A 24,706-nucleotide genomic window follows, 5' to 3' on the forward strand; every position below is an offset into this window, starting at 1 on the left:
CGGTTTATTCTTTAAGGGGAACTAATCCAGCATCACAGTTTCTACAACATGTTTCTACAAACATTGAAACGGCTTTAGGTTTACCTTTAGAATGAAAGCATCTTCCTTCTGTAACTGTTTGAGTGAGTTTTGAAGGCGTATGAGAGTTTATGTAATAAAAAGCTGACATTTTGAGAATAAAGTCCCAATATTCTGATTACAAAGAAGTCATAAAACGTGTGACCTAATAATTAGCATGAAGCTAAAACGGACACTTTATTTCTCTTGACAATCTTTGTCCACCTCGACTTTAGACCCCAAATTACATAAAACAAAGTCGGTTTCTTAGTTCGTCACAGTGGCTTTTGGCAGTGGAGCAAAACATTGAAATATCCCTCCCAACATCTCTAGCTCCATTAGTGTCTTTTGTGTCTATTTTGAGTTTTGGACTGGCGAAAGGGACAGGACAGATGGTTTTCATGGAGGACCTGGAGGGAGAAGCAGAGCGTGGCAGCCGCCCCCGTCCTCCCCCGTCCTGTAAGATAATCGTTGCTCGTTTCTTTTTCTGATTTCTGCTGCTCTGCTTTCCCTTATTTCTGTTCTTCAGCTTCCTTCTCAAATCAATGATGTCATCCTTTCTCATTCTCTTCTTTCCTGTTTTTCCTAACACTGTCCATTCGATGTTTTCTCTTTTGTCACTTTCTTGATCTTCTTGTGTTCTTCTTTTGTCCCCCCCCCCTTAGTTTCTTTAAGCATTTTTGGTTCTTTTTCTCTCCACATTTTATTTTCTCCCTTTTTTTTTTCTCCGCTCTAATCTTTTTTCATTATTTATTCTCTTTTTCTTCTCCCTTTTTGCACAGGTTGGATTTGAACTGTGGACCTCTGCGTCGAGGCATAAACCTCTCCTCTCAGTATATGTGCGCCTGCTCTACCAACTGAGCCAACCCGGCCACCTAAAATGTCTTTTTTATTCTACTTTCATTCGTTTTTTTGCGATTTTGTACAAATATAAAAACTTTGAATCTCGGAAAGGTGAATAAATCAGCTGTTGATTTTGAGTTTGTGGCTAAAACTAACTTTGCAGCTCACAGTGTTTTTCCTCCTCACTAAGTCAAACTAAGTTTCATGACATTGAAAGGAGAAAGAAAAAAAATATTTGGGGAATATGTGTTTCCATTTCAGTGCAATATTCCGCTGTTATTTCCACAATTCACACGTTCAAATGAAAATAAAAACTCTGTCTCTGACTCATGCAGCATTTCAGCAGTCTCAAGGCAGACACTTCATATAGTCTCCCTCTCTTAGTTTCAAAGAATATGTGATTCTGAATTTAGATATATTCTCCCTTCATTAGAGAGATACACATCCCTCTCTGCCTCGAGCCCTGCTTTACCCCTCTACTGTATATCTTCTCTCTTTCTCTCCATCTTTCCTTAATCAATGTAAAGCCTGGAAAGAAACCGACCCAAAGTAAATAAAAATGAGGGAGAGAAACGGGACGGCAGCTAGATAGAGAAAGTGACAAGGAGGACGAGAAAGACAAGGATGGAGAAATGAGAAAGATGGAAAGATAAAGAAATAAAAGAAAAATAGTAAAGGGAAGACAAACGGATGGATTTAAGAGATGGGTTTGTTTTTGTTGTCGTTTTGTAGTATTGTAGACAAATACATCTCACATTTCTCATGACAGCAACATAAGCCCTATTCGCACGGGACTAGCATTACCAGGGGACTTAATCCCCCCCCCACCGTCTGTGTTTCGTGCACCGCATTCACATGGGATAAGCAAAGTTTGTATTTTAATTTTACTCGAGTGTACTGGCATTATTCTCCAGATATGATGTCGAGGCTTTGTCAAAACTTCCATAATAATAATAATAATAATAATTGCCAACCAGTGGTGGAATCTAACTAAGACAGGTACATTTACTCAAGTACTGTACTTAAGTTCAAATGTTGAGGTATTTAATACCCCACTGCCTTAATCTGACAGCTTTTACAAATTAAGATTTTTGAACACAAAACACATAGTTTAAAAAATAAGATGTTTAATTATAACTAGCCAACAATATAACGGCCTACAAGTCCAGCTGAAATGATTCGACCATTAAACACACAACCGGTTGGATTCTTTCCAGTTTTTTACATGGGAGGATTTTTCTGCATCGAGTACTTTTAGTTCATTTTTCTGATGATACTTACATACTTTTACTTAAGTAACATTTTCAATGCAGGACTTTTACTTGTAACTTGTAACAGTATTTTTACAGTGTGGTATTGGTACTTTTACTTGAGTTAAGGTTCTAAATACTTCTTCCACCACTGTTGCAAACGCAGCCAATACCGCCCCTCACTAGTCACTGGGCAATATATCGATATTATATCAATGTCGCGATATGAGACTAGATTTTGTCTTAGATTTTGGATATCGTAATGGTGTCGTCTTTTCCTGGTTTTACAGGCTACATTACAGTAAAGTGATGTCATTTTCTGAACTTACCAGACTGCTCTAGCTGTTCTACTATTTACCTTTACCCACTAAGTCATTAAATCATCTCTGGTGATGATTTATCAAAAATCAACAATACAATATTGTTGCAATATCGACATTGAGGTATTTAAGCCTTCCACCTGCAGGCTCTGAGACCACTTTACCCTAGAGAAAGTTACTTATGTCACTCTGGTCGTGAGCTCTCGGTGTTTCCTTGTGGGTCTGGATGAGCTCAGAGCCAAATATCAACGCTGAACATTCAGATAATCATGGCTGAAATGTTAGTGCATTGCACTGCAGACTATTTCTATCTTGTCAAGTTATTTTTGTCAATCATTGTGGCCTAAAATGTCGTTTTTCATTGAAGAACCATCCTGTTTTATTACAGCGTGCATCTTTGGTAGCTTTGTGTATCTCTTCTGTCAGTTAACATTTACTCAGGAAAGTTCGTGGAAATAAAGTAATTCGGAACTAGTTACATGTATATCGTTGATATTGATTAATTGCAGTTATTTGTTAGCATAGTATGAGTCAAAGTACAACAGGTCAGCTGGACATGCAAATGTCCCCAGGTAAGCATACAATTCAACAATAACAACAACAACAACAATATTAAATTTAACTTCTGATACTGCAGAAACACAACAGGACTAAATAAACTCAAATCATTTTCTCACATCTCTATTTTCCTTTTAGAAAAAATACACTATTCTTTCCAGGAAATCCCCTAGAAAATGAAGGACTAAAGTGTTACCAAAGAATCATGAAAAATGACAACTCTCTTGAAGTCTTGAAACATGTGGATTTGTATTGTCACTGGTGGCAGATGTTTTGATAAAAAAAGACTTGTACGACTCTATAAGAGACTAGTCTATATCTACGACGTTCAATTTACGGGATTGTTCCGGTTCTCATTTTCGGCCGGATGTCCCTCACCTTCCGCTTTCTTTGTGTTGGAATTCTAAACTCCGGTCGATTCGGGAAACATCCTCCGAGCCAGATGTGACAATCGAATTATATTTATCTTCAGTTTGAGAAAAATTCTCATCACACACTTGACAGCCATTTTAATTCCAGAGTACACATGTTCAACCAAAACAAGTTCCTTCCCGAGGCTATTTTGCAGCGGCACCGTATTTGCATAGCGCCGCCCAAGACGATTGTAATTGGTTTAAAGAAATGTCAATTAACCAGAGTGCGTTTTTCTCCCAACCCAGAATGTTGTGCGGACTAGCCAGACCTTCCTCCGCAGTGCTGTGGAGGAAGGTCTGGCAATGCGAGATCAAAGAGACTAAATTGATAGGATGTAGATTGCAATAGTGTGGAAACCAAAAAAGCGACAGCTGACAGACAGAAAAAGCAGAGCGGAAAGGAGGGGAAATAATCAATCAAACGTTGTCCCACTCACCTGTGTTGTAGTGCTTGGTGCAGTAGCGCAGGTCCTTCTCCTCTTTGAGTAAGAACTGAGGTAGCGTGAGGCCGTCGGCCACCTGCACGGCTCCCTTCTCATCCCACTCGAATATGAGGTCGTTCATGGTGTAGCCGACTGGAGGAGAGAGCGGGAGGTTAGATTGTTTCCATCACTAGGCCTGCGCAGCATCGATCACCGGCGATGGCCGTCCAATGCATGCTGCTTAGATTTGTGTGCGACTTGCTCTGACATCATGCACACGACTGCAAGACCCAGGGCATGATGGGAAACGGCTGGCACTCAGCTGATCTAACAGCTGATTGGTTCAGAATCGACTCAACGTGATGATGTTTTATATAAACGTTTTGATGTTTTTGAATTGGTGGGGATTTGAAGTGCCATTTGTCTGATTTGAAGGCCTTATCTGTGTTGTGTGGCTGATGGTAACGTTTAGTAGTCAGAGAGACTAAATATGATGAGGTTACAGTCAGTCGTTTATTAACGTCAGCAACAGATCCCATGTAGAGCATTTTAACAGCTACTCTGTCATAATAAAAACAACTGCCAACACTTATTCTAAATGTTAAGGATGTCCTCGAGTCAAGCATTGACATTATGAAGCTGTCGCGTCCTCTTGATACTTAATATCAGAACTAACACCAGATATCAGTATGGTACCAGTGAGCATTGTAGTGTTCTGTCTGTCCTTGATGACCGCTGAGCCGCTGTAGAAGTACAGAGCTCTCTGGACTTCAGCTCTGGATGTTTCTGTGATTCCTCTCATGTCTGTTCAAAGGACTGAAAAGGCCACGGAGAAATCTATATCATATCTCTCAACCTACTAGCTGCTAAGTGACCCATTGTGTGTGTGTGTGTGTGTGTGTGTGTGTGTGTGTGCGTGTGTATTACTCACAGCTCTCCAGCTGCATGATGCAGGTCTGGACGTCCATAGGGAAGTTCTTCAGATCCATGGGACAGGCCAGGATCAGTGTTATTCTGCAAACACACACACGCACGCACGCATGCACACACACACACACGCACACACACACACACACACACACACACACACACACACACACACACGCAGCATCACTTAATGCTAAGAGGATTATTCAGAGATTTATCGTGTAACCCAACCAGCCACCGCACCAAACAGTGACACATCGGGATATGTTGAAATCTGGATCTGATCAAAATTAATACATTTTTATTCTTTTTTTTTTTTATAAATAAATCAATGTATTGACACTGCTGTTTTCCACACTGACTTGTAGTAAGTGCAACAATAATAGCTTAAATTAATGAACGAATTAATTTAATACTAACACACAAAAAAAGCATTACAGATACCCATTTCATTATTGTGATGTAAGCCTAATTAAACCAGTGAAATGACAGTAATTTGTCCTCATAAATTGGGAACTTGAGATGTGCTACCTTGTCTTCACTTTTTGGAACATGTCTATTTGATTTTGGGTTTACCCCTCCACCGAGAATCTCCATTGTTGAAGCACAACCTTCCTTTTTTTAACTCAAAAGTTGAATTACTTTGCTTGGAAAAGCAGCACCAAACGTCCCAGGTTTCAGGGATGAAAGTCAAACTAATTAAATTAACACACAACATTATTAAAATTATATTTTAACGGATATACAGTATATATATATATATATATATATATATATATATATATATATATATATATATATATATATATATATATATATTACATACACACACACACATGTTTAGACTTGTTTTTCATGAAGGCGTGATTCAATTAAAACAGATTTGAGTGGCACTGAAACAATTAGTTGATTAATTAATTAGTTAACTATTTTTTAAATGTATAGTTCTTTAAGTAATTTATGTGTGAGGGTATGAAACGACCTAAAACAACAATGAATGTACAAGTATTGTGTGTGTATCAAAGCCTGATATATCTTCTTCCTCTCTGGCATAGAGTTCCATTGTTGTTAACAACTAGGGCTGGCAATCGATTCAAATGTTTAATTTTTTTCAAGATACTTCCCAAATACGGACTGTCAGAATGAGGAAACCTGAAGAAAACATGAACAGGATGTGACATTAGAGGTCACAGTGTCACTGTAGACCTCTGCGCGTCTTCTTCACTGCTGGAGGACTAACAGGGATGAAAACCTGTAGCCGAGCAGACGTGCAGTAACATGGGAATGAATCTTGTTTCATGCAAGGCTGACCCGTGAAACTCAGAAAATGAAAATGTTGGCGGCAGACGGTGGTGGTGACACATTAGGATCCGAGTCTCAGGCATCAGAATTAATTACTGCTGTGACATGGAGGGAATGTATCTCTGCAAAAGTCAACTTTTCCCAGAAATGTATGTGAAAACTAGTTTATAACTGGTATGACGCATTGCTGATATTAAAGACTTTCATTTTAAAATGAGATATCCCACATTGTCAGACATTATTACTGCTCCACTCTGCCCAACGGACCTCAATATTTTATACTTTTTTTTGCCGTTTATTTGAAATTAGCCATGGAATCATCTGTGTTTTCAAAATAAATTGAACCAATTATAGATGCTGCGAATGATTAGTTTCAATATAAATCAATCTATTTTTTTTCAATCAGTCAATTCAGTCAATGACTATTAGAAAATAACAGCAAAGCTGGTCGTAGCGCTGCTAATTAGTGAACTGTTTAACTGAAAATAGTTGGTAAAAACAATTATTTATAATAAAATCAGTTCAGCACTTATATCCAAAGCCTTGCAATAACTTAAAGTGCTCATATTATGCTCATCTTCAGGTTCATAATTGTATTTAGAGGTTATATCACAATAGGTTTACATGGTTTAATTTTCAAAAAACACCATATTTTTTTGTACTGCACATTGCTGCAGCTCCTCTTTTCACCCTTTGTGTTGAGCTCTCTGTTTTAGCTACAGAGTGAGGCATCTCACTTTTCCGTCTTTGTTGGGAGTTGCACATGCCCAGTACCTAGGTAAGGACTACTAGCCAGTCAGAAGCAGAGTATGAGGGAGTGCCCTGATAGTAACCTCAATATCCTCAAATATTCTTGATTGTCCATATTAAATACATGACTTTATGACACATCAGCCAAGAAATCTGATTGGTGAAAGACGGTGCTACTAATTCTCATGATGCACTAACTGCGATGCCGTATCTGTTGCGTTGTGGTAATCAGGGAGCTGGTTACCTGTGGGGTGACCGTGAAGGTAATTCTAACTGCGTGTCATTGTCCCTTGTGGGGGAGGGGCTTAGGAGACAGTTTTGGGCTTTAGCGGAAAGGGGGGAGGGACATTTTTTGACTAAGTCCTGGATCTTCGCAATCCTACCTACAGCACCTTTAACACCAAAACAGTTCTCTTTAGGATCCCAGCAAACCACCCCAACCAAAAAGTAAGCAGTTCCCCGCTGGACAACGTAAACTAAACTTAGTGAAGCCTCTTGATTTTCTTTTCTTGATGCAAATGATCGGGGCAAGGTAATCGGGGTGAATGCCGATCCCCCATCAGTTAAAAAATGCCAATATCTGCTCGGATCCAATCGGGATATCCCTACAAGAGAGTGTTCATTTCACGAAGACAGAAAACCCAACCCCAGCTCCGGTTCCATTTGTGCAGAGTTGGAGCTGTCAGCAGGTTGTCACGACGCGCAGGCAGTGATTCGGCTGCACACACTCAGTCCCCTTGTTCTGCTCTAACAGGACACCCGCTGCTACAACACACACGTCCAGTTGGCATGATGTACAAAATAAACTTTGCCGCGTCTGCACATTGTTAGTTAGTCCATGACAGGATGCTGAATATGTACTACACACATGATGTAGCCTCCACAGATGTCCCACTTTCTGAGGAAGGAGACTTCCTGTCTGCTGCATCGTGACACCTAAATGCCAAAGAAAAAAAGTGCCTTGCTTTATATTCCTGGAGCTTTAGACGGGAGTTGAGCCTCCAACCCTGCAGGTGATTTTGTGCTTTTGTTTTCACTGCAAGCATATTGCATGGAAAATCGCATATTACTGCATATAATGCATATAATGCAGCACAGATGCTGAATTTGATGACCTCGACAATGATCGCCATTAACAATAGAAACTGATATGTTATTTTCTGACTAGGGACACATCAATTCAATGTGCAACGTTAGAAAAAGACAAAATAATGAACATTAATTTCTATGGACCTTGACCTTCTACAAAAGAAATCTGCTAGCATCCAATAAACTAAACAACTGCCAAAATGACTTGTGTTTGATTTGTGGGATACCACTGTTTTGTGAGCACAGTTCCCATGATGCTTTGATAGATGCAAACAGGAAGTATAATGTTTTAATAGAGTTAGTGACTTAGCTGTGGGCTACCATTCCTTTATTTCTCAGGCCACCAAAGTGTTAAACCTCACAATGAACCAATGACTGGGTTCCTGTTTAACTACTGGGGAATTGTTGGGTGTCTATACATTATAGTGTGGTCTAGACCTACTCTATCTGTAAAGTGTGCTGAGATAACGTCTGTTATGATATGACACTATAAATAAAATTGAACTGAAATTAAATTGATGGTGATGGTTTTAGCAATGGCATACTATAGGTTTCCTGTTGTCAATCGATGTATTCCTGTAATCTATTATGTTTTGTTGTACCTGAGTCTGTGAGCCTACGTCTGTGGGTGTGTGTATGTTTTACCTGGCTGCAAGACAAATTTCCCCTGAGGGATAATAACTTTAAAGTTGAAAATTAAAAGTTGGGGAAAGGAATCAATGCTGGCTAATGGAAACAAGAAGTAAGCAGTTCAAAGTCACACGTTCCCTCTCCTCCATTGTGGCTCTCTAACAACATCCTGCTACTTCTGTTTTTGCTCCTTACAGGCAGGAGTCATAATTCACTTAGAGTCAAAAGAGATTACCAGAAAAAAAATGACAAATGTTGTTTTTCTGGTGAAAAGCGTCTCAGATTTAATCATCCTAAAATAAAGTGTCATGGATTTCTTGAATTTCAGTATTTCCTTATTATTTTAGAGAAAACTAACATTTGATCAAAATACTTGATGCATATTGGCATGCATCATAGATTTTCCTTTTGATAAAGCACCCCACGTGCACAAATGAGACCGATTATCAGCTCAGAGGAAGCAACGCATTTTCTTTTGAAGTACAGCGGGATATGTGACTACATACGAATGTTGTCGTCCAATCTCTAAATGTACACTTTTAAATTGTTGGAAATGTAACACAGAAGACAGCCAATTACTTCATGTCCTAGGGTCCTGTGATAAGGTCCAGGAATTTTGGACCGGTATACATGATAACCTATGTTGGATTGCTGGGACCCAGGTTCCATTCAGCCTAAGATTATTTGTTCTGGGAGATGGGTCAATCCTAAACGGGATATATAAGCACATAAGAACCTGGGTCCAGACTAGTTTAATGATCACCAGACAGATCATTTTAAGAGGATGGAAGAATGAATGGGTGCCGTCAATCCAGGAGTGGGCTTGTGAGATGGCTAGGGTGGCAGCATTTGAAAAAATGTCATAAACAGACAGATTGGATGGCTATACTAGAAAATGGGGAAAGTAGCTGAGCTTTCTGGAGGGCTCCTAGGAAGCTTTGTGCTAGGGAGAGATGGGTATGATGGGCTTATGGAGTTGTCATCTATACATATGTTCATTTGGTTTATTGTCTATTTTGTTATTATTTTTGTTGCATGGTCTTGAATACTGTAGTTACCATGTCATCTTTTCTTGATTTCTGTCTGGGCGGGTGGTGATGATGATGAAGCCAACATAGGTTTTGTATGTTTAAAAAAAATTATTGTTTATCACAAAATAAAAAGTTCACTTTCATCTTGGAGGAGACGTGGCCATCGGTCATAACTCCGTCTCGCGCTGCTCCATCGTCGCGCGATAAACATAAAAAAAAATACTGAGTAAACAACATTTACAAGACCCACTTTCTCCTTCTTCCCCTCGGGATGGTTTAATATCCCGAGCCGCCTCGTCGCCTCCGAGATCAAACTGATCAACGGAGGGTTCATTCTGATGTTGTCAAGTTAACAAATGAAAGCGGCAGAGGCGGAACGCGCAGTTCATCCCTTTTCTGACGATATTTCTAAAGGGCCAATCTAACTCCTCCTCCTGCTGTACACGGAGGTGAAAACTGTGGTTGATAACGGATTAGACCCGCTGCTGGAATACTAACAGGCTCAGTAGATTACCATGGCTGGCTGCTGCGTCTCTTTCTCATTCGCCCCTCAGCAGAGGCAATAAAAGCGGGGGGGAGAAGGAGGAGGAGGAGGAGGCATCGGCAGGCTAAAAGGTTTGTCGGCTGAAGGCGGCTATAACTCTGAGAGCCTTGAATAGGATGTCTTGGAGATACAAAAAAAAAAAGAGGGAGGAAGTAGAGCTCTGGAGGAAATAAAAACCTCCAACTTTGACGCAATAAGAGCACTCTAAAGCAGAAGACGAAGGTCTTTGGAATGCAATAAACAGGAAGTCAGAGCAGTCACTTGCTATCTTCCATCACAGTTTTATAACCGACAGATTCAATATAACCTCCAGACTTATAGCCCTCTGACTCAAAACTTTTTTTCTATTACTGTTATATCTCTTTTAAAATGATCATTGAACTGTTATACTCCGCCAGTATCAAGGCACTGTGCTTTTTACAGCTGCTAAAAAATGAAATATATTGTTGCACTTTTAATGAATTAGTCTGGATATGAGCAGGGGACTTTTGTATGTATCAATGCTGCAGTAATCACTTTAATAACCAGTAGGGCTGGGACGATATGCTTTTGTCCCGATTCGATTCTTTCACGATACACGGGTGCCGATTCGATTTCTATTGCGATTTTCATTTATTGCGATTCTAAAAGTATTGCCATTCGATTAATGAATATCGCAATTTTCTTTTGCTTCTTTAACAAAAACACAAGTTGAATAAAACACTTCTAGAGACCATATATCATGAGACATTTCTAAAAACTAATTGTTTTCTAAAAAGAATGCACATTAGTTTATATTATACTATTATACTATACTTATACTTATTATAAAGAAGTACATAACATGTATATTCAGCTTTTTCTGCTTTTGACTGATGGTGTTGAGCATCAGCGTATGAACAGAAAATATTAAGGTGAATCATTGGTAAAATAAATAAATACAAAATATCGATTCTACGGAAAAGCAAGGTGATATCATGACTTTGCGTAAACATACACAACCACTTTCTTAAGCCAAGTGGCGTGTTATCTGTACGCATTTTGAGCTATCCGCGTGTATGTCTACGCTGTACACAGCAGACGTAACCATACACGGCACTTTCTAAAGCAAGTCTGCACACATTTTGAGCGCCGTATACAGCGGACGGGTTGGGTTTAGGAAAAGAAGAAAGCGACGGTTGAGTTTAGGAAACGTGACACGCGGGACACGATCCCCGGTCTCCTGGGTGAAGGTCCTGTGTTTGACCCATCCTCCACCCCGACCAAACTCCCTACGTGGATTTTCCCTTTCATACTTCTCGCTACGGCGTCAATTCACACACAATCGCAAGGTAATGTAAGTCAACGGAGGCCAAACGGCGTTGATAAACACGCTAAAAAGCGAGTATGCCTCACACTTCCTGCACTCACCGTATGCTGTACAGCACGTTGCCGTTTTTAGAGATACGTAGCAGCTTGTTGTCGGTGGTGACCTCGTGGAAGTTGGCCCCCTTCTCGTTGGCGAAGAACAAGTCCGGTTTCCAGATGGAGTCCAACATAGAGGGGTCCAGGTCCAGCGAATCGTCGGGGTACTCGCTGTAGGCCAGCCGAGGGTCGTTCCACTGCTGTCTCAAGAAGATGTTCACTCTGTAGTCCTGAGAGGAGACAGACAGCACAGATGTTAGAGAGGGAGATGCATCTGTTCTAAAGCTGTGGATGGATGGATGGCAAAACGAAAATGATCACACATTCCAACATGACATCATGACTTCGCATAAACGTACACGCCACTTTCTAAAGCCACGTGGCGTGTTATCGCGAGGCTACGTGTTATCGCTAGGCTACAGTTGGGTTTAGGAAATGTGACACGCGGGTTGGGTTTAGGAAAAGAATAAACGTGGAAAGGAAACGTGACACGCGGGACACGATCCCCGGTCTCCTGGGTGAAGGTCCTGTGTTTGACCCATCCTCCACCCCGACCAACCTCCCTACGCGGATTTTAGCCCTTTCATACTACTCGCTACGGCGTCAATTCACACGCAATCGCAAGGTAATGTAAGTCAACGGAGGCCAAACGGCGTTGATAAACACGCTAAAAAGCGATTATGCATCTTAATAACATGCCAATAATGGCATACGAATTGGCGTGTCATACATACGCCACTTCATGAGATCAGTCTGCACATTCAGTGATTTTGATAAGCGGCATTACAGAGAAGAACAATTTGCACACCCGCAGGAGCGCGAAACAGACCAGAATGCAATGCACCAGCCACCCAATAACCAATTTATCTTGTTCTTGACACACTTTTCATTTATTTCATTTGTTTTTAGGCCTTTATTATAGAGTACAGCTGAAGATGTGAAATAGGAGAGACAGGGGGGATGACATGCAGCAAAGGGCCGCAGGTCAGGGTTGAAACTGCGGCCGCTGCCACAAGGACTGGGCCTTTGTACATAACTCTAGGTGAGCTATCCAGGCGCCCCAAATCTTTTAGCTCATATTGTACTATCACCATCATCGCTGCTGCTCTCTCCACGTACGACTACCACGGCTGCATCCTCTGGAGGGCCAAAGTCTCTCTGAGGCAGATGAGGCACGGCCGAAGGGGAAATTGATTTGGAAGAGAAATTAAATTACAACAAACCTGCAAAAGTTATACAGCAAAAAATGTCAGAAACCGCTTGAATGGAAGGATGTGAAATGTACCCGCGGGGAAATGTTCCCTTGAAAAAATGAAAGGGAAAAAAGGCTCATCAAGGGTCATTGCACTGCTGACTCAAGATGCCGGAGCTCCATATTGAGGAATGGATGGACAGATGTACAGATGGAGTGATGGACAGGAATTTTGCAGTTGGGTGAGCAGGTGGTTATGGGTCTTCATCCATACGTCTTTTTCTCCTTCGTGCGAGATTGTACTGATCACAGTGAGCTGTGGCCTCGAGCCATATCTAAGATCTGTTTTCCCGCCTGTGAGCCGGCGTGCAGCCTCAGATCCTCCTCATCCTTTAAGACTTTACTCTTTATTCACAATTTGGTACTTTTCCTTGGAGGCTTGTGTTCGCTGTGGTTTGGTTTTAAAGTTTTTTTTTAAAGTTTTTTACAAAACACAACAGTAAAACCACACATGAAGTTGCCAGAAACAGAGGGATTCATAGACAGGCAGATGGATGTGTGGAGAGTTGGCCTGGTACAGAGCTGAAGGACATCGAGCTGCCGCTCCCTCTTTAGTCTTACACCGGGAGATGGAGAGATACAGTGGGACGACAGTCAGAGGGATAGATGAGCAGGAGATAGAAAGGCTCTAAATCGTTTTTCAAAGAAATTCACAAGTCACAGAGCCTTCAAAGACGAGATAGTAACGAGTGCTTGTGTTGTTACAATAAAGAGGATGGATTCCTAAAGCACAAAGGATAAAGCCTTTTCGTCCTTGACTTAGAACATAGCCAAATCAGTGTGTGGTCATGGTTTGTTGCTGTTGGGCAACTTCATGTCCTTCCTTATTGATGATATTTACTGAGTTTCTGCAGGTTTCACCAAGTCAAATTTAAGATTTTTTATAGGGCGTTTTTAAGTTAAATTAAATTTAAGACATTTATCACAACATCAACTCAGCCCTAAATAAAAAAAATTTTCAAGCCAAGTATCATTAACGTTGTACTTCCCCGTAGCTGAAGAATAAAATTAGTTTTATGTCTGTGGTACAATCCAAAAGAGACTCGCACCAATGACACAAAAGCTGATTGGCTACAATATAAGTTGCATATTGGTGTCATTTGTAATATTGCAAAGTTATATTTGGATTAGCGAAAGAAAGAACTACAACATCACAGAATTAAAACAAAATAGAGCATTAGAGGTAGTGTTGCATGGACGCAGGAAAATTAAGACCTTTTTAAAATGATTATATATTATTTTTAAGAACACAATACTTGAATTTACTGCGAAATTAAAGTGCTCATATTATACTTTTTGGCCTTTTCTCGTTCCTTTATTGTTTTATATATATTTTAGTGCACGTTATAGGTTTAGAAAGTGAAAAAGCCCAAAGTCCCCCCCAAAGGGACTTACCATCTCAAACAGAAAACACTGTTCACAAACTGCTCCAAACAGCTCTATTGTAGTCCAGCCTTTACTTCAGAGACAAACCTGGTCACTTTGTAACACACGTTATAATGCTAGCCTAGCTGCTAGCGTGGCACGCCCTCATACTCTGCTTCTGACTGGCTAGTAGTCCTTACCTAGGTACTGTCAGGGCACGCCCTCATACTCTGCTTCTGATTGGCTAGTAGTCCTTACCTAGGTACTGTCAGGGCACGCCCTCATACTCTGCTTCTGACTGGCTAGTAGTCCTTACCTAGGTACTGTCAGGGCACGCCCTCATACTCAACTTCTGACTGGCTAGTAGTCCTTACCTAGGTACTGCACATGTGCAACTCCCAACAAAGATGGAACAGAAGTGCAATGCCTCACTCTGTAGCTAAAACAGAGAGCTCAACACACAGGGTGAAAAGAGGAGCTGCAGCAATGTGCAGTACAACAAATATATGGCATTTTTTGAAAATTAAACCATATAAACCTATTCTGATATAACCTCTAAATACAATAATGAACCTGAAAATGAGCATAATATGAGCACTTTAAGACTTTTTAAGGCCTAATATTTAGATTTTGAAATTTTAGACTTGTTAAGACCCCGTGGAAACCCTATTTGAAGTGAAGTCTTATTTTCTCTCTTAAATCTTCTATAAAGGCAGCGATCCTTTGCTGTTTGCAAACCATCTACAGACCATCTTAAAGCGCCCATATTATGCTCATTTTCAGGTTCATAACTGTATTTTAAGGTTGTACCAGAATAGGTTTACATGGTTTAATTTTCAAAAAAACACCATATTGTTGTTGTACTGCACATCTCTCTCTCACTGCTGCAGATCCTCTTTTCACCTGGTTTCTGTTTTAGCTACAGAGTGAGACCTCTTTTCATCTTCTTCTTCTGTACTATCTTTGATTGCACTCGCACATGCGCAGTAGCTCAGATGTAGAGCATGTCAGCTAGCTAACTCTAGAGACAGTAAAAGAAAGCCTGTTTCTCCAACTTTGGTCAGTTACAAGGCAGGATTAGCTGGGAGACTTCTAAATGAGGGCACACACGTAAGTAGTTCTTTTGTAGATTATGGTGAACTTGTGTGTGTTGTAGCAGTGCTTTGCTATTGAGAACGACGTAGCATGCTAGCGTTAGCGTTAGCCGGCTAATGCTAACGCTACGAGCTAACGGTTGTGGTTAGCCAGCTCATTTCGGACTGTGATGTCACAGTCCGAGGCCGATTTTGAACAGCTCACCAGGAGACTGAAGGCAGGACACATTCAGAAACCGTATCTCACTCAAAACAGCATGGATGGATTTTTCTTTGTGTATTGTCCTGAATCATGTTAAACAGCCTATTTTAGTAAAATGAAGCCCTCTGCTAAACATTTCTTTGCGGCCTTCAAAGTACAAGGCATCCGTAGCATGAACTCCTCATGTAATATACAGTATGTCCTGTACAAATAAGCCTGCAGTCAAATGTTTGACCTTTGAATCAGTTAACGCTGCTGATCTGTGCTTTACTGATCCGAGTCTCGGTTTTAAAAGCTTTCATTGAGCTGGAATGTGAGCCAACTGGAGGTTAAATCCAGACTGCAGCGCGGAGATGAACCTCCGCCGCGTGGCTTTAATACCTTCAGCCTCCGCTGTTTAACGGAACGATCAATACATCTCTTACAGGTCTGACTGTGTCTGCATTGGGTGCGTGCTTAAAAGTGTGTATCCCTGCACTTCTACCTTTGTGAGGACCAATTTGAGTTTTCTGCATTGTGTGTTCCGTAGCGAATAAGACACATTTTGAGTTTTCTCAAATTAAATATTTGACTTGAATAAAAGATAAAGAACGCTAAATGAAACTAGACAATCTAGTGATTGTAACTTCCAACTTTGACAGTCAGTTACTACTCTCAGAGCTGCAAGAGGTAGCTCAAACACTGTTTGTTCAAGTGTTAAAACAAAGGACTAATGGTGTCATTTTTCAGGTGAGAGCAGTCATTTTGTCTGGTCCTCCGTCACCTCTTTTATTGGTTGTTTTGATGGTTAGAATTAGGTTAAGGTTAGTGTTGGAATTAAGAATCGATCCGGGTAGAAGATATTAACTGTTGCTCCCTCGGAGCTTTATTGCATAACCTCCACCGCCCATTCTCCCTTCCCTGTTTCACAATCAGAGATGGAGTGTCTTTATTCAGCGAGGGATGGCATTTAGCTCGCCCCTCCATCCCCCTAATTGTCAATTATTCTCAGAAATATGGAGCTTGGCCACTTTGGCCAGACTGAAACCATCATTAAGCTGCGTGGTGTAGCAGAAATGCTTCGCAGGGACAAGCCACGGCCATGCCAGCAGCCCCAGCGGGTGGCATTTAAAGGAGCAATCAGCCACAGTACTGTGTGTTTGTGTGTGTGTGTGTGTGTGTGTGTGTGTGTAGTACAGTCACATGGCCATCAGCCTCAGTGAGACCACGTTTATCACTGTTTATTAGACGGAATATCTCACATGAAACAAATGAGCTTGACCTTTCAAAAAGGAGTCGCCTTTTCTTCTGCTCGAGAATATGATAAATAACCCGAAATGGTGCAGAGATGAGGAGCGTCTGTCGATGGAGAGAGGGAGCGAGGGAATAGAGAAGAGAGGAACGAGCCCACGCCAGGGTCATCAGTCATACACCCGCCTGCGGTTTGACACCAGCTTGGAAAGGGCGAAAGTTGAGAGGGAATGCCCTTTATACGGAGTCGCTAAAGACAAAGATAATTATGAATTCAATGGTAGCACGAGTCAGACTTTTTCACAGCTAATTGTTGTGATGTCGCTGAACTCTTCTCTTGCGCAGCAGCGAGATTCTTGCGATAGCACAAGATCACGCGAGAATCACAGGATCACATATCACGAAAATCCATCTTGTCAGGCTTCAAGCAATGCGTTTGTGTCTGAACATCAGCGGACCGAACCAAACAGCGTCCGGCGGACAGAAGGCTCATCCAATCACCTGCAAGGTTTTTTTTTTTTTATAGTGCCGTCCCTTTTTCTAAACAGTTTCCAATGATGCTTTTTAAACATAACTGTTGATTGGGTTGTGCAATTAATCAAAATTTTAATCGCTATTACAATTTTGGCTCATAATGATCACAAAAACAGAATAATTGAGAAAAACTATTATCTTGCACATCGCGTTTTGCAAGTAAACTCTTATCTTAAACTCTTGTCTTGTGTTCAAATGGGAAAAGTATGAAGGGAAATGTCACAGTTCTAGGTGTTTTCACTGTTGATTTGAACTTTTCCAATATCTTTTTAAATTCAATAATCCTAACATCTTTCCAAAAGTCAATGAGTAATAGTGTTAAATAATCGTGATTCCAATTTTGACCAAAATCATCTTGATAATGATTTTTTTTTCCTGATCGAGCAGCCCTATGTTGTAAACGAACCTTTCACCGGATCAGAAAACAGGAAATACTCAGATTCAGTTCTCTCAAACCAAGGGGGTAAGCCAACTTCCACACAGCGTAGCTCCTATGGCGCCATTTTGATGCTGACAAGCACTCACCCTCCTATTAGCATTCCATTGACTGCCATTCATTTTGACGTCACTTTGGCAGCGAATAACTTTACATCTGAAGCGTTTAAAGACTCTATTTGTCCATTGTTTATTTCTAAAGAAACACGACAATGTCTAAAAGGCTCCATTACCTTGTATCTCACATTATGGCTCCGTAGAAGCCGTTTTTGTAAAAAAATAGGCTAACGATTGTGTCATAACCATGCAACTTTCTGACGTAGTTTCAACTCACATTAGCTGTTTAAGTTTAATTACTAATGTTAACTAGCATGTTAGTTAGCAATAATTAGCCTGTGCCTATGTTATCTCCTTACACCTACGCTCTTCGTCTCTGCAAGATTGGGAATGACTGAGATTTCTCTCGGCACAGCTACCAGAAGACTTCCAACATATCTACGTCGTCTCTCTCAGTTTGCAGCTGCGTAGTAACGCCGGAGCAACGGGATCTGTTGGTCCATTTCTCAAACTACTTAATTGATTGTCGATTAGCCTGTCAGACCATCACCTCCACAGATGCAAACATACACTGTATGCGGCTTTATTTTGACATCCCTTGAAAGCCAATCATGAAACAACAGATGGTTTCATGGGGAAAAACTGGTCATCTTGGGGATGTCATGCATTCCATAAAGCTTCAGCTTCATGGGTCAGAGGCTCCTCGTGGCTGCAGATGGATGCACATTTAGTGCATTAAACTGAGATGGGAATTGGACAGAGCAGCATGCTCCCATTCAAATGAGGGGATAGAAACGTGTGGGTGCAAAATAAAGATTTCATGAATTATTAGGAATCAGGAGCAAATGGATGACTAATTCGATGTTTATTAAAAAACGTTAAGGTTAATAAATTGGGGGTATATGAGAAAATCTGGAATTCATTTCACCAATTAATAATTATATATATTGTTAATAGTTGTAATTACAATGAAAAGTCAATATGTCCTCCTACGGACAGGGGAATGTACTGCAGGATGTTATGTCACATACGCATGATGATATGCAGTAAAAAGTGAGGCTCCTACGACGTCTGTAGGCTCAAACTCATGGTTTAATAGCCTGACATAAAGCCGTTGGACTGTTAAGTGCCGCCACGCTGCTAAGAAACCATTAGCAGAGGAAATGCTGTACTTACACAATACCGCACTCATTTCAGCATGTATTAAACTCAGGCAGTAAACCATGCATGAAAGACTGCAATCTTACTCGTCCTCTTCTTCTTCTTCTTCTTCTTCTTCTTCAAATGCAAGAACTACAGCAAAACAGCAGCAGCCATATTCTAATTCCACGCCTGTCATAACAACCTGCCGCCACCCTGGATGCTGCTCAGGTAGGAAGGAGCGATAGGAGGTTACGGAGTCTCACACATTATGGCGCCACATCTGCTCTGCCCAGACAACATTGCACTGAGAGAGAAAAATATGCTGTTTTTCACTGTGTGGCCTCGAAATAAGCCGCACCACCACCAGCAGCAGCACTGTGGGATGCCAAATCAAATCACAACAGCAAACGTCTCTCTGGATCTCTACGTGATTTTGAAAAATGCGACATTTGCCAGTTGAACTGAGCATTTTGTGGATGTCTGGGGAAAACAAAGCTAAACTATGAGGCAATAAGCGACTGTACATCAGAGGAAGACATTTTGCAGCAATTATACCTCCAAAATGAATGTGGATTTCTGCTCTGAGACAGAATCTAGACCAGAGCTGTGAGACTAAAATAGTGCTAGATCAAGAGTGCTGACCGTGTACAGCTGCAGAGACACAGTGCAGATATAATAAAGTCCACAGACACCATGGTCCAACACTAATTGGCACGCACATGGCAGAAATACTGTCCACTTTTTCTTTATTTTGTTGTTTGAGATTTGCAACTTAAACAACACTTAAAAATGCTACTGCTAATATTGAGTTGGTCTGAGAGAAAACTAGACTTCTGCCCCTCCTCTGCCTTCAGGCTTTAGTTAATCTAGTCCATGACAATGACTTTGGCCAATCACAGGCCATTTCAGAGAGAGGGTATTCCTATTGGCTGTTCTACAAATGCAAATGCGCGTGAACGTCCCTTTAGATGGTGAAAGCTTGATTCAGTGACAGAACATCTGGCAGAATTGGAAGGATAAAAGTAACCCAAAAGAAGGGAGATGGACTTCTCAAAAAGAGTCTGAAAGAAAGTCTGACAAAAAAATGTAATAAAACACATGCCAATATCAGCGAAGCATTTCAGAGCTGGAGAGAAAATGTTAATAGATTAGCCTTCTGCTAACCGTAGTCAAAGGCTCACGGCTGCGGCTAATTCAAGTTCATGTTTCTGCAGTCTTTATCCTTGATGTTCCACTTCCGGGATTGCTCCGTTGCCGACGGAAATTTAGCCAGATTTCACTCCTTTAGGCCAGATATCCGTTGCCTTGGGCTTCCTTTGTGTTGGCATTTAAAACTCCTCCTCAGATCTCTGCAGGGTAAATCCAGACAGCTAGCTAGACTATCTGTCCAATCTGAGTTTTCTGTTGCACGACTAAAACAACTTTTGAACGTACACATGTTCCACCAAAACAAGTTCCTTCCTGAGGCTATTTTGTAGGGGTGTGCATTGGCACTACCCTCACAATTCGATTCGATTACGATTCACCAGGTAACGATTCGATTCAATTCGATTCTACGATGCATTGCGATGCATCAAAATTCTACTGCACACAACAAGGCAAATTTTTCATCAGTCATGAGGCAATACAAGCAGTCAGATATTGAACAACAGATTTTATTGGCTGCTATGTGTGTATTATCACTCTCCTGTATCTTTGATAAAGAAGTAATTGAAACTTCAAAACTTTATTGTCCACTCAAGGCCAGAAAATAAACAGTGACATAATCGATTATGGCACTTTGCCGCATCGATGCTGAATCTTACATGCCCCGCATTGCGATGCATTGCCGAATTGATTATTGTTGACACTACTACTATTTTGCAGAGGCACCGCGGCTTTTCCCGGTGCCTAGCACCACACAAGACGATTGTGATTGGTTTAACGAAATGACAATAAACCATAGCACATTTTTCTCCCATCCCGGAATGCTGTGTGGGGTAGCCAGACCCTCCTCCGCAGCGCTGTGGAGGAAGGTCTGGCAAAGCGAGACTAATGTTTCTGTAGCTAGCTAGACCTCGAATCACAGTATGTCATCTCAAAGGTCTTAAACAGAAAACAAAGAAAACAGAATGGGAGTTTTCATTGAACGGCCGCAATATAACGCCATCATGATACAATGAATGACTAGTACTCATACAGGTCCCTGTATGAAGAGAGGGGCTGAGGACAGAGAGGGGAGAGCTGCAGGAGGAGGGCTGCATTTTACTATTCTGGTGGGTTTTTTGTGCCTTTTCTAGAAAACTGCGTACCCCAGTTTAGACTGTTTCTAGGAAATAGTATCTAAAAGAAACCTGGCAGTTTACTGTTGCTCTTCCTTTGAGAGCGACTACAACCCCGATAGATGGAGAGAGAACGAGGGAAAGATATGCATGGAGAGAGGGGGTGGGGGATAAAGCTGACAATCATACTTAAAGTAACACAGTGTAAAGCCTGGGATGGGAATGAATGAGCAGTGAGATAACTGTATGTGGGGGAGAGAGAGAGAGAGAGAGAGTCAGAGAGAGAGAGAGAGAGAGAGAGACAGAGAGAGAGAGACAGTCAGGGAGACAGAGAGAGATGAATGTCACAAATAGTACAGAACAGTGTATATCCTACGAGCTTGGGTTTATTAGGCTTTATATCTCATATCTAACCTTAGGATTTGGTAAAGAGAAAGAAGACAATAAAACACTTTCCATTCTGGAGAAAATGGAAGAACTGTTACAGTAATTGAGTGTATTATTACGTGAGTCGGGAGCTGAGAATTTTTCATTATGACAGTAAGAACCATTTCACCAATTTTCTTGGCGCATGTTGATATTGATAAGTCCAAGTTTTCTTAACCTCAAAATATCATTGAATTTGGATATTATAAGGCTAGTGTGAGTACACGTCTGTTCTTAATATAAGAGGAAATAATGGAGGGAGAAAACGAGTGGTAGAGTGGGATGAAGAGTGAGAGAAGGGGGTTGCGTGTCTGTCTGAGTGTGTGTCTGTGTGTGTGTGTGTGTATGTGTGTGTGTGTGTGTGTATGTGTGTGTGTGTGTGTGTGAAGTGAGCGAGTAAGCGAGCAAGGAGAGCGCTGAAACAGGAATAAAGCCGCGTACCGCCGGGACTTCAACACGCACTGCGCCATTCTGACGACTCCATCTATCACTGTTCACTGTGCTCCGGCCCCAGCAGCACTGTGTGTGTGTGTGTGTGTGTGTGTGTGTGTGTGTGTGTGTGTGTGAGGATGGAGGGATATTGTAGTCTACGTTTAAAGCGAGAGCTACACAATGAAATGAACACCATCACTGCATCGACAAAACCGTCCTCAGCCTCTGGAGCTATAAAATGGATTTTCTGGTTTGATAAAAAAACAAACCTGATAAATCCAATTATTTCAGTTGTTTCTGCTTCTAATCCACCCTTTGAGAGATAAGGGCAACATCACTGACTGTGGTCGTCAGTCTAAGCATCCAGAAGTATAACTTTTTTTGATCGATGTGTGGCTCTGACAGGCTGTGGGGGTCAGACGCTCCGATAACATCTGAAAAATCTAATTTTCTCCGCAGGGGTATATGATTGGTACATCAAACAACATCCTCTAAGATCAGTGATAAGGAGAGGGAAAAGTCCCAGAGAAAAATCGGGTAATCCGGAAAATAAATGGGAGAAACCTCTGAAAGACAAACTGAGGAAGGATCCGTCATTCAGGCAATCCATGCTGCTGTCAAGTTATCACTAAAAGCTAAAGACTACAACCTCATGGTGGCACTAGTGGTGAAACCAGGGGATCATCAGAGCCATAAGGATATGTTGTCTGGAAACCATTTTCCAGACAACCAGTTTTGTGCCAACCGATCCAGAAGAAGTTTGAGATATTTCACAGGAAAAGTGAACAATTTGAACCTGCTGGTGGCGCTAAAGGAAAAGTTAGGGAATCACCAAAAGCAGTGGGATTCATCCTCTTGTGTCTCAACTCATCTAATGGTTATTTTAATCTGGAAAAAAGTGGCTGAGCTGGCTGACCCGCATTTGCTGCATCTCAGGTTCCGTTTCTTCACTTACGTCCCTTCTCTGGTCTTAGTCCGTCCCACCGAGGAAGCACGGGAGAGATGTGAGGAAATCACGCGAGGAGAGAGGAAACGAGGAAAGAGGGATGAGGTGTCCTTTCCTCTGAAGCGTCACTTGAATACATCAGCTGTATTAGTGGTAAAGGAGTCAGCTAAGGCTAACGCTAGCGATGCTAAGCCGACGTCACGACCAAACATTGGCGATTGGTTACGGCAGATCCAGAGTGGCTCTGGGCAGATCCAATAATTTTAAACTTCAACAGAGTACCTGCCTTCAAGGAAGTTAACACTTGTCAATGGAGAGAGGCCAGACTCTCTGTACAAATTAAATGTACCAGACTCTGGTAGGACCAGGCTAATGGACCAGAGTCTGGTAGGACCAGGCTAGTGTACCACAGTCTGGTAGGACCAGGCTAGCATCCTCGCTCCTCGGAGCATGGCCTTCATGAAGGAGGGTCAGAACCACTTCCAGTTCAGGCGAGAAGCGAGGAGCTTTTAAAGAAGAGAAGTGAGTTCCATGGCTACTGAGATCACACACACACACACACACACACACACACACGCACACGCACACACACACTACAGTTCAGTGTCACCATATCTGCTTTGGGCCTTGTTGCTCTGTGAAGGTTGATGGTTCAGTTATATTAACACTAATGGATTTTCTGTTTGCTCGCATACAGGCATGACACAATCGCTGCCGCGTTGTTATGCAAATGGCCGTGGCAGTGATGCGCTCTCTCAAATGAAGTGTTTGAAATGGGAGACAAGCTCAATGAGGCGGACACTTTTCTTAACACTCAGAGGGCAGAAGGCTTTTAGTTTTTCAAAAGGAAATAAAAAAAAACGAAACTGAATATCAGCGCTGCCGTCGTTTCAATTAATCGCATTTTTTTTTAGGACAAAATTGCCCCAGCGGAAATGGAGCTGCAACGAGATGAGACATTTTCCATTAGCCGCCCAACCATCAGTGACCAAGTGACGAATAAATAATATCAAAATCCACACGTCGAGCTGTGTTACAAAGCCGTGTTAAGAATAACTGAGCTTACCATTGTTGTTTCAGCGATGGACCCAAAACTGTTGATAAAAATGTTGCAGGTTACGTTTACCGGCGGACCTGCAGAGAGGGAAGAGAGAGGGAACACAGAGGGAAAGAGACAGAGAAGTTAGATTTTAGCTGAACGTTTTCAACAACCTGCATGACATAAAAAATAAAATCACGCAAATAAAACTTAATCAAGAGAAGAAAACTTGGAGATAAGAGCCCCAGAAACTCCAAACAAATACTGTGTTTTCTGCAGAGATTAGATTGTTGTTAACATTGACATCTAGTCTGATAATGAGGCTAAAATGACAGCTTGTTTACACTTCATTAATCAGAGTGACATTGTGTGTGTGTGTGTGTGTGTGTGTGTGTGTGTGTGTGTGTGTGTGTGTGTGTGTGTGTGTGTGTGTTGGCTTTGCTGTGGGGGGGGGGAAGGAGGGTTAGTTTGCCCCGGCGGTTACTCGGATCAGTTCATTTATTGTCATGTCGTGTCGATCGAAGAAATATGCCAATTTCAAGCTGCATTGATTTTTTTCCTTTTGGCCACTTTGGGGGGGGGGGACAAGCTGTAACACAACACTTACACACTTATACATTATTCACTTATGTAGCAGTTAGGGTGAACATGTAAGCAAACAGTTGCCCAATTAGACACGAAACAACAGTATCATCTCAGGGGAGTGTGTCCACCTGATGAATGTCTGTCCAATCTTACTTCTTTGAGCTCTGGTTGGGTCTCCACCAACTT

The 24,706-nt window shown here is 41.5% G+C and overlaps 1 protein-coding gene across 3 annotated transcripts in view; it reads right to left on the reverse strand.

Annotated features, from left to right (window-relative positions):
* glra1 (glycine receptor, alpha 1) overlaps positions 1 to 24,706 on the reverse strand; it is a 141,867-nt gene that overhangs the window by 44,863 nt on the left and 72,298 nt on the right. For all 3 annotated transcript variants that reach the window (XM_039813115.1, XM_039813114.1, XM_039813116.1), the window contains 4 exons: positions 23,963 to 24,030; positions 11,526 to 11,749; positions 4,795 to 4,877; positions 3,879 to 4,016 (listed from right to left, as the gene is read on the reverse strand). In XM_039813115.1, the coding sequence (XP_039669049.1) occupies positions 3,879 to 4,016; positions 4,795 to 4,877; positions 11,526 to 11,749; positions 23,963 to 24,030 (513 nt within the window). The remainder of the gene's footprint in view (positions 1 to 3,878; positions 4,017 to 4,794; positions 4,878 to 11,525; positions 11,750 to 23,962; positions 24,031 to 24,706) is intronic.

The sequence above is a fragment of the Perca fluviatilis genome, chromosome 10, assembly GCF_010015445.1.
Source record: "Perca fluviatilis chromosome 10, GENO_Pfluv_1.0, whole genome shotgun sequence".
Classification (NCBI taxonomy): Eukaryota; Metazoa; Chordata; class Actinopteri; order Perciformes; family Percidae; genus Perca; species Perca fluviatilis.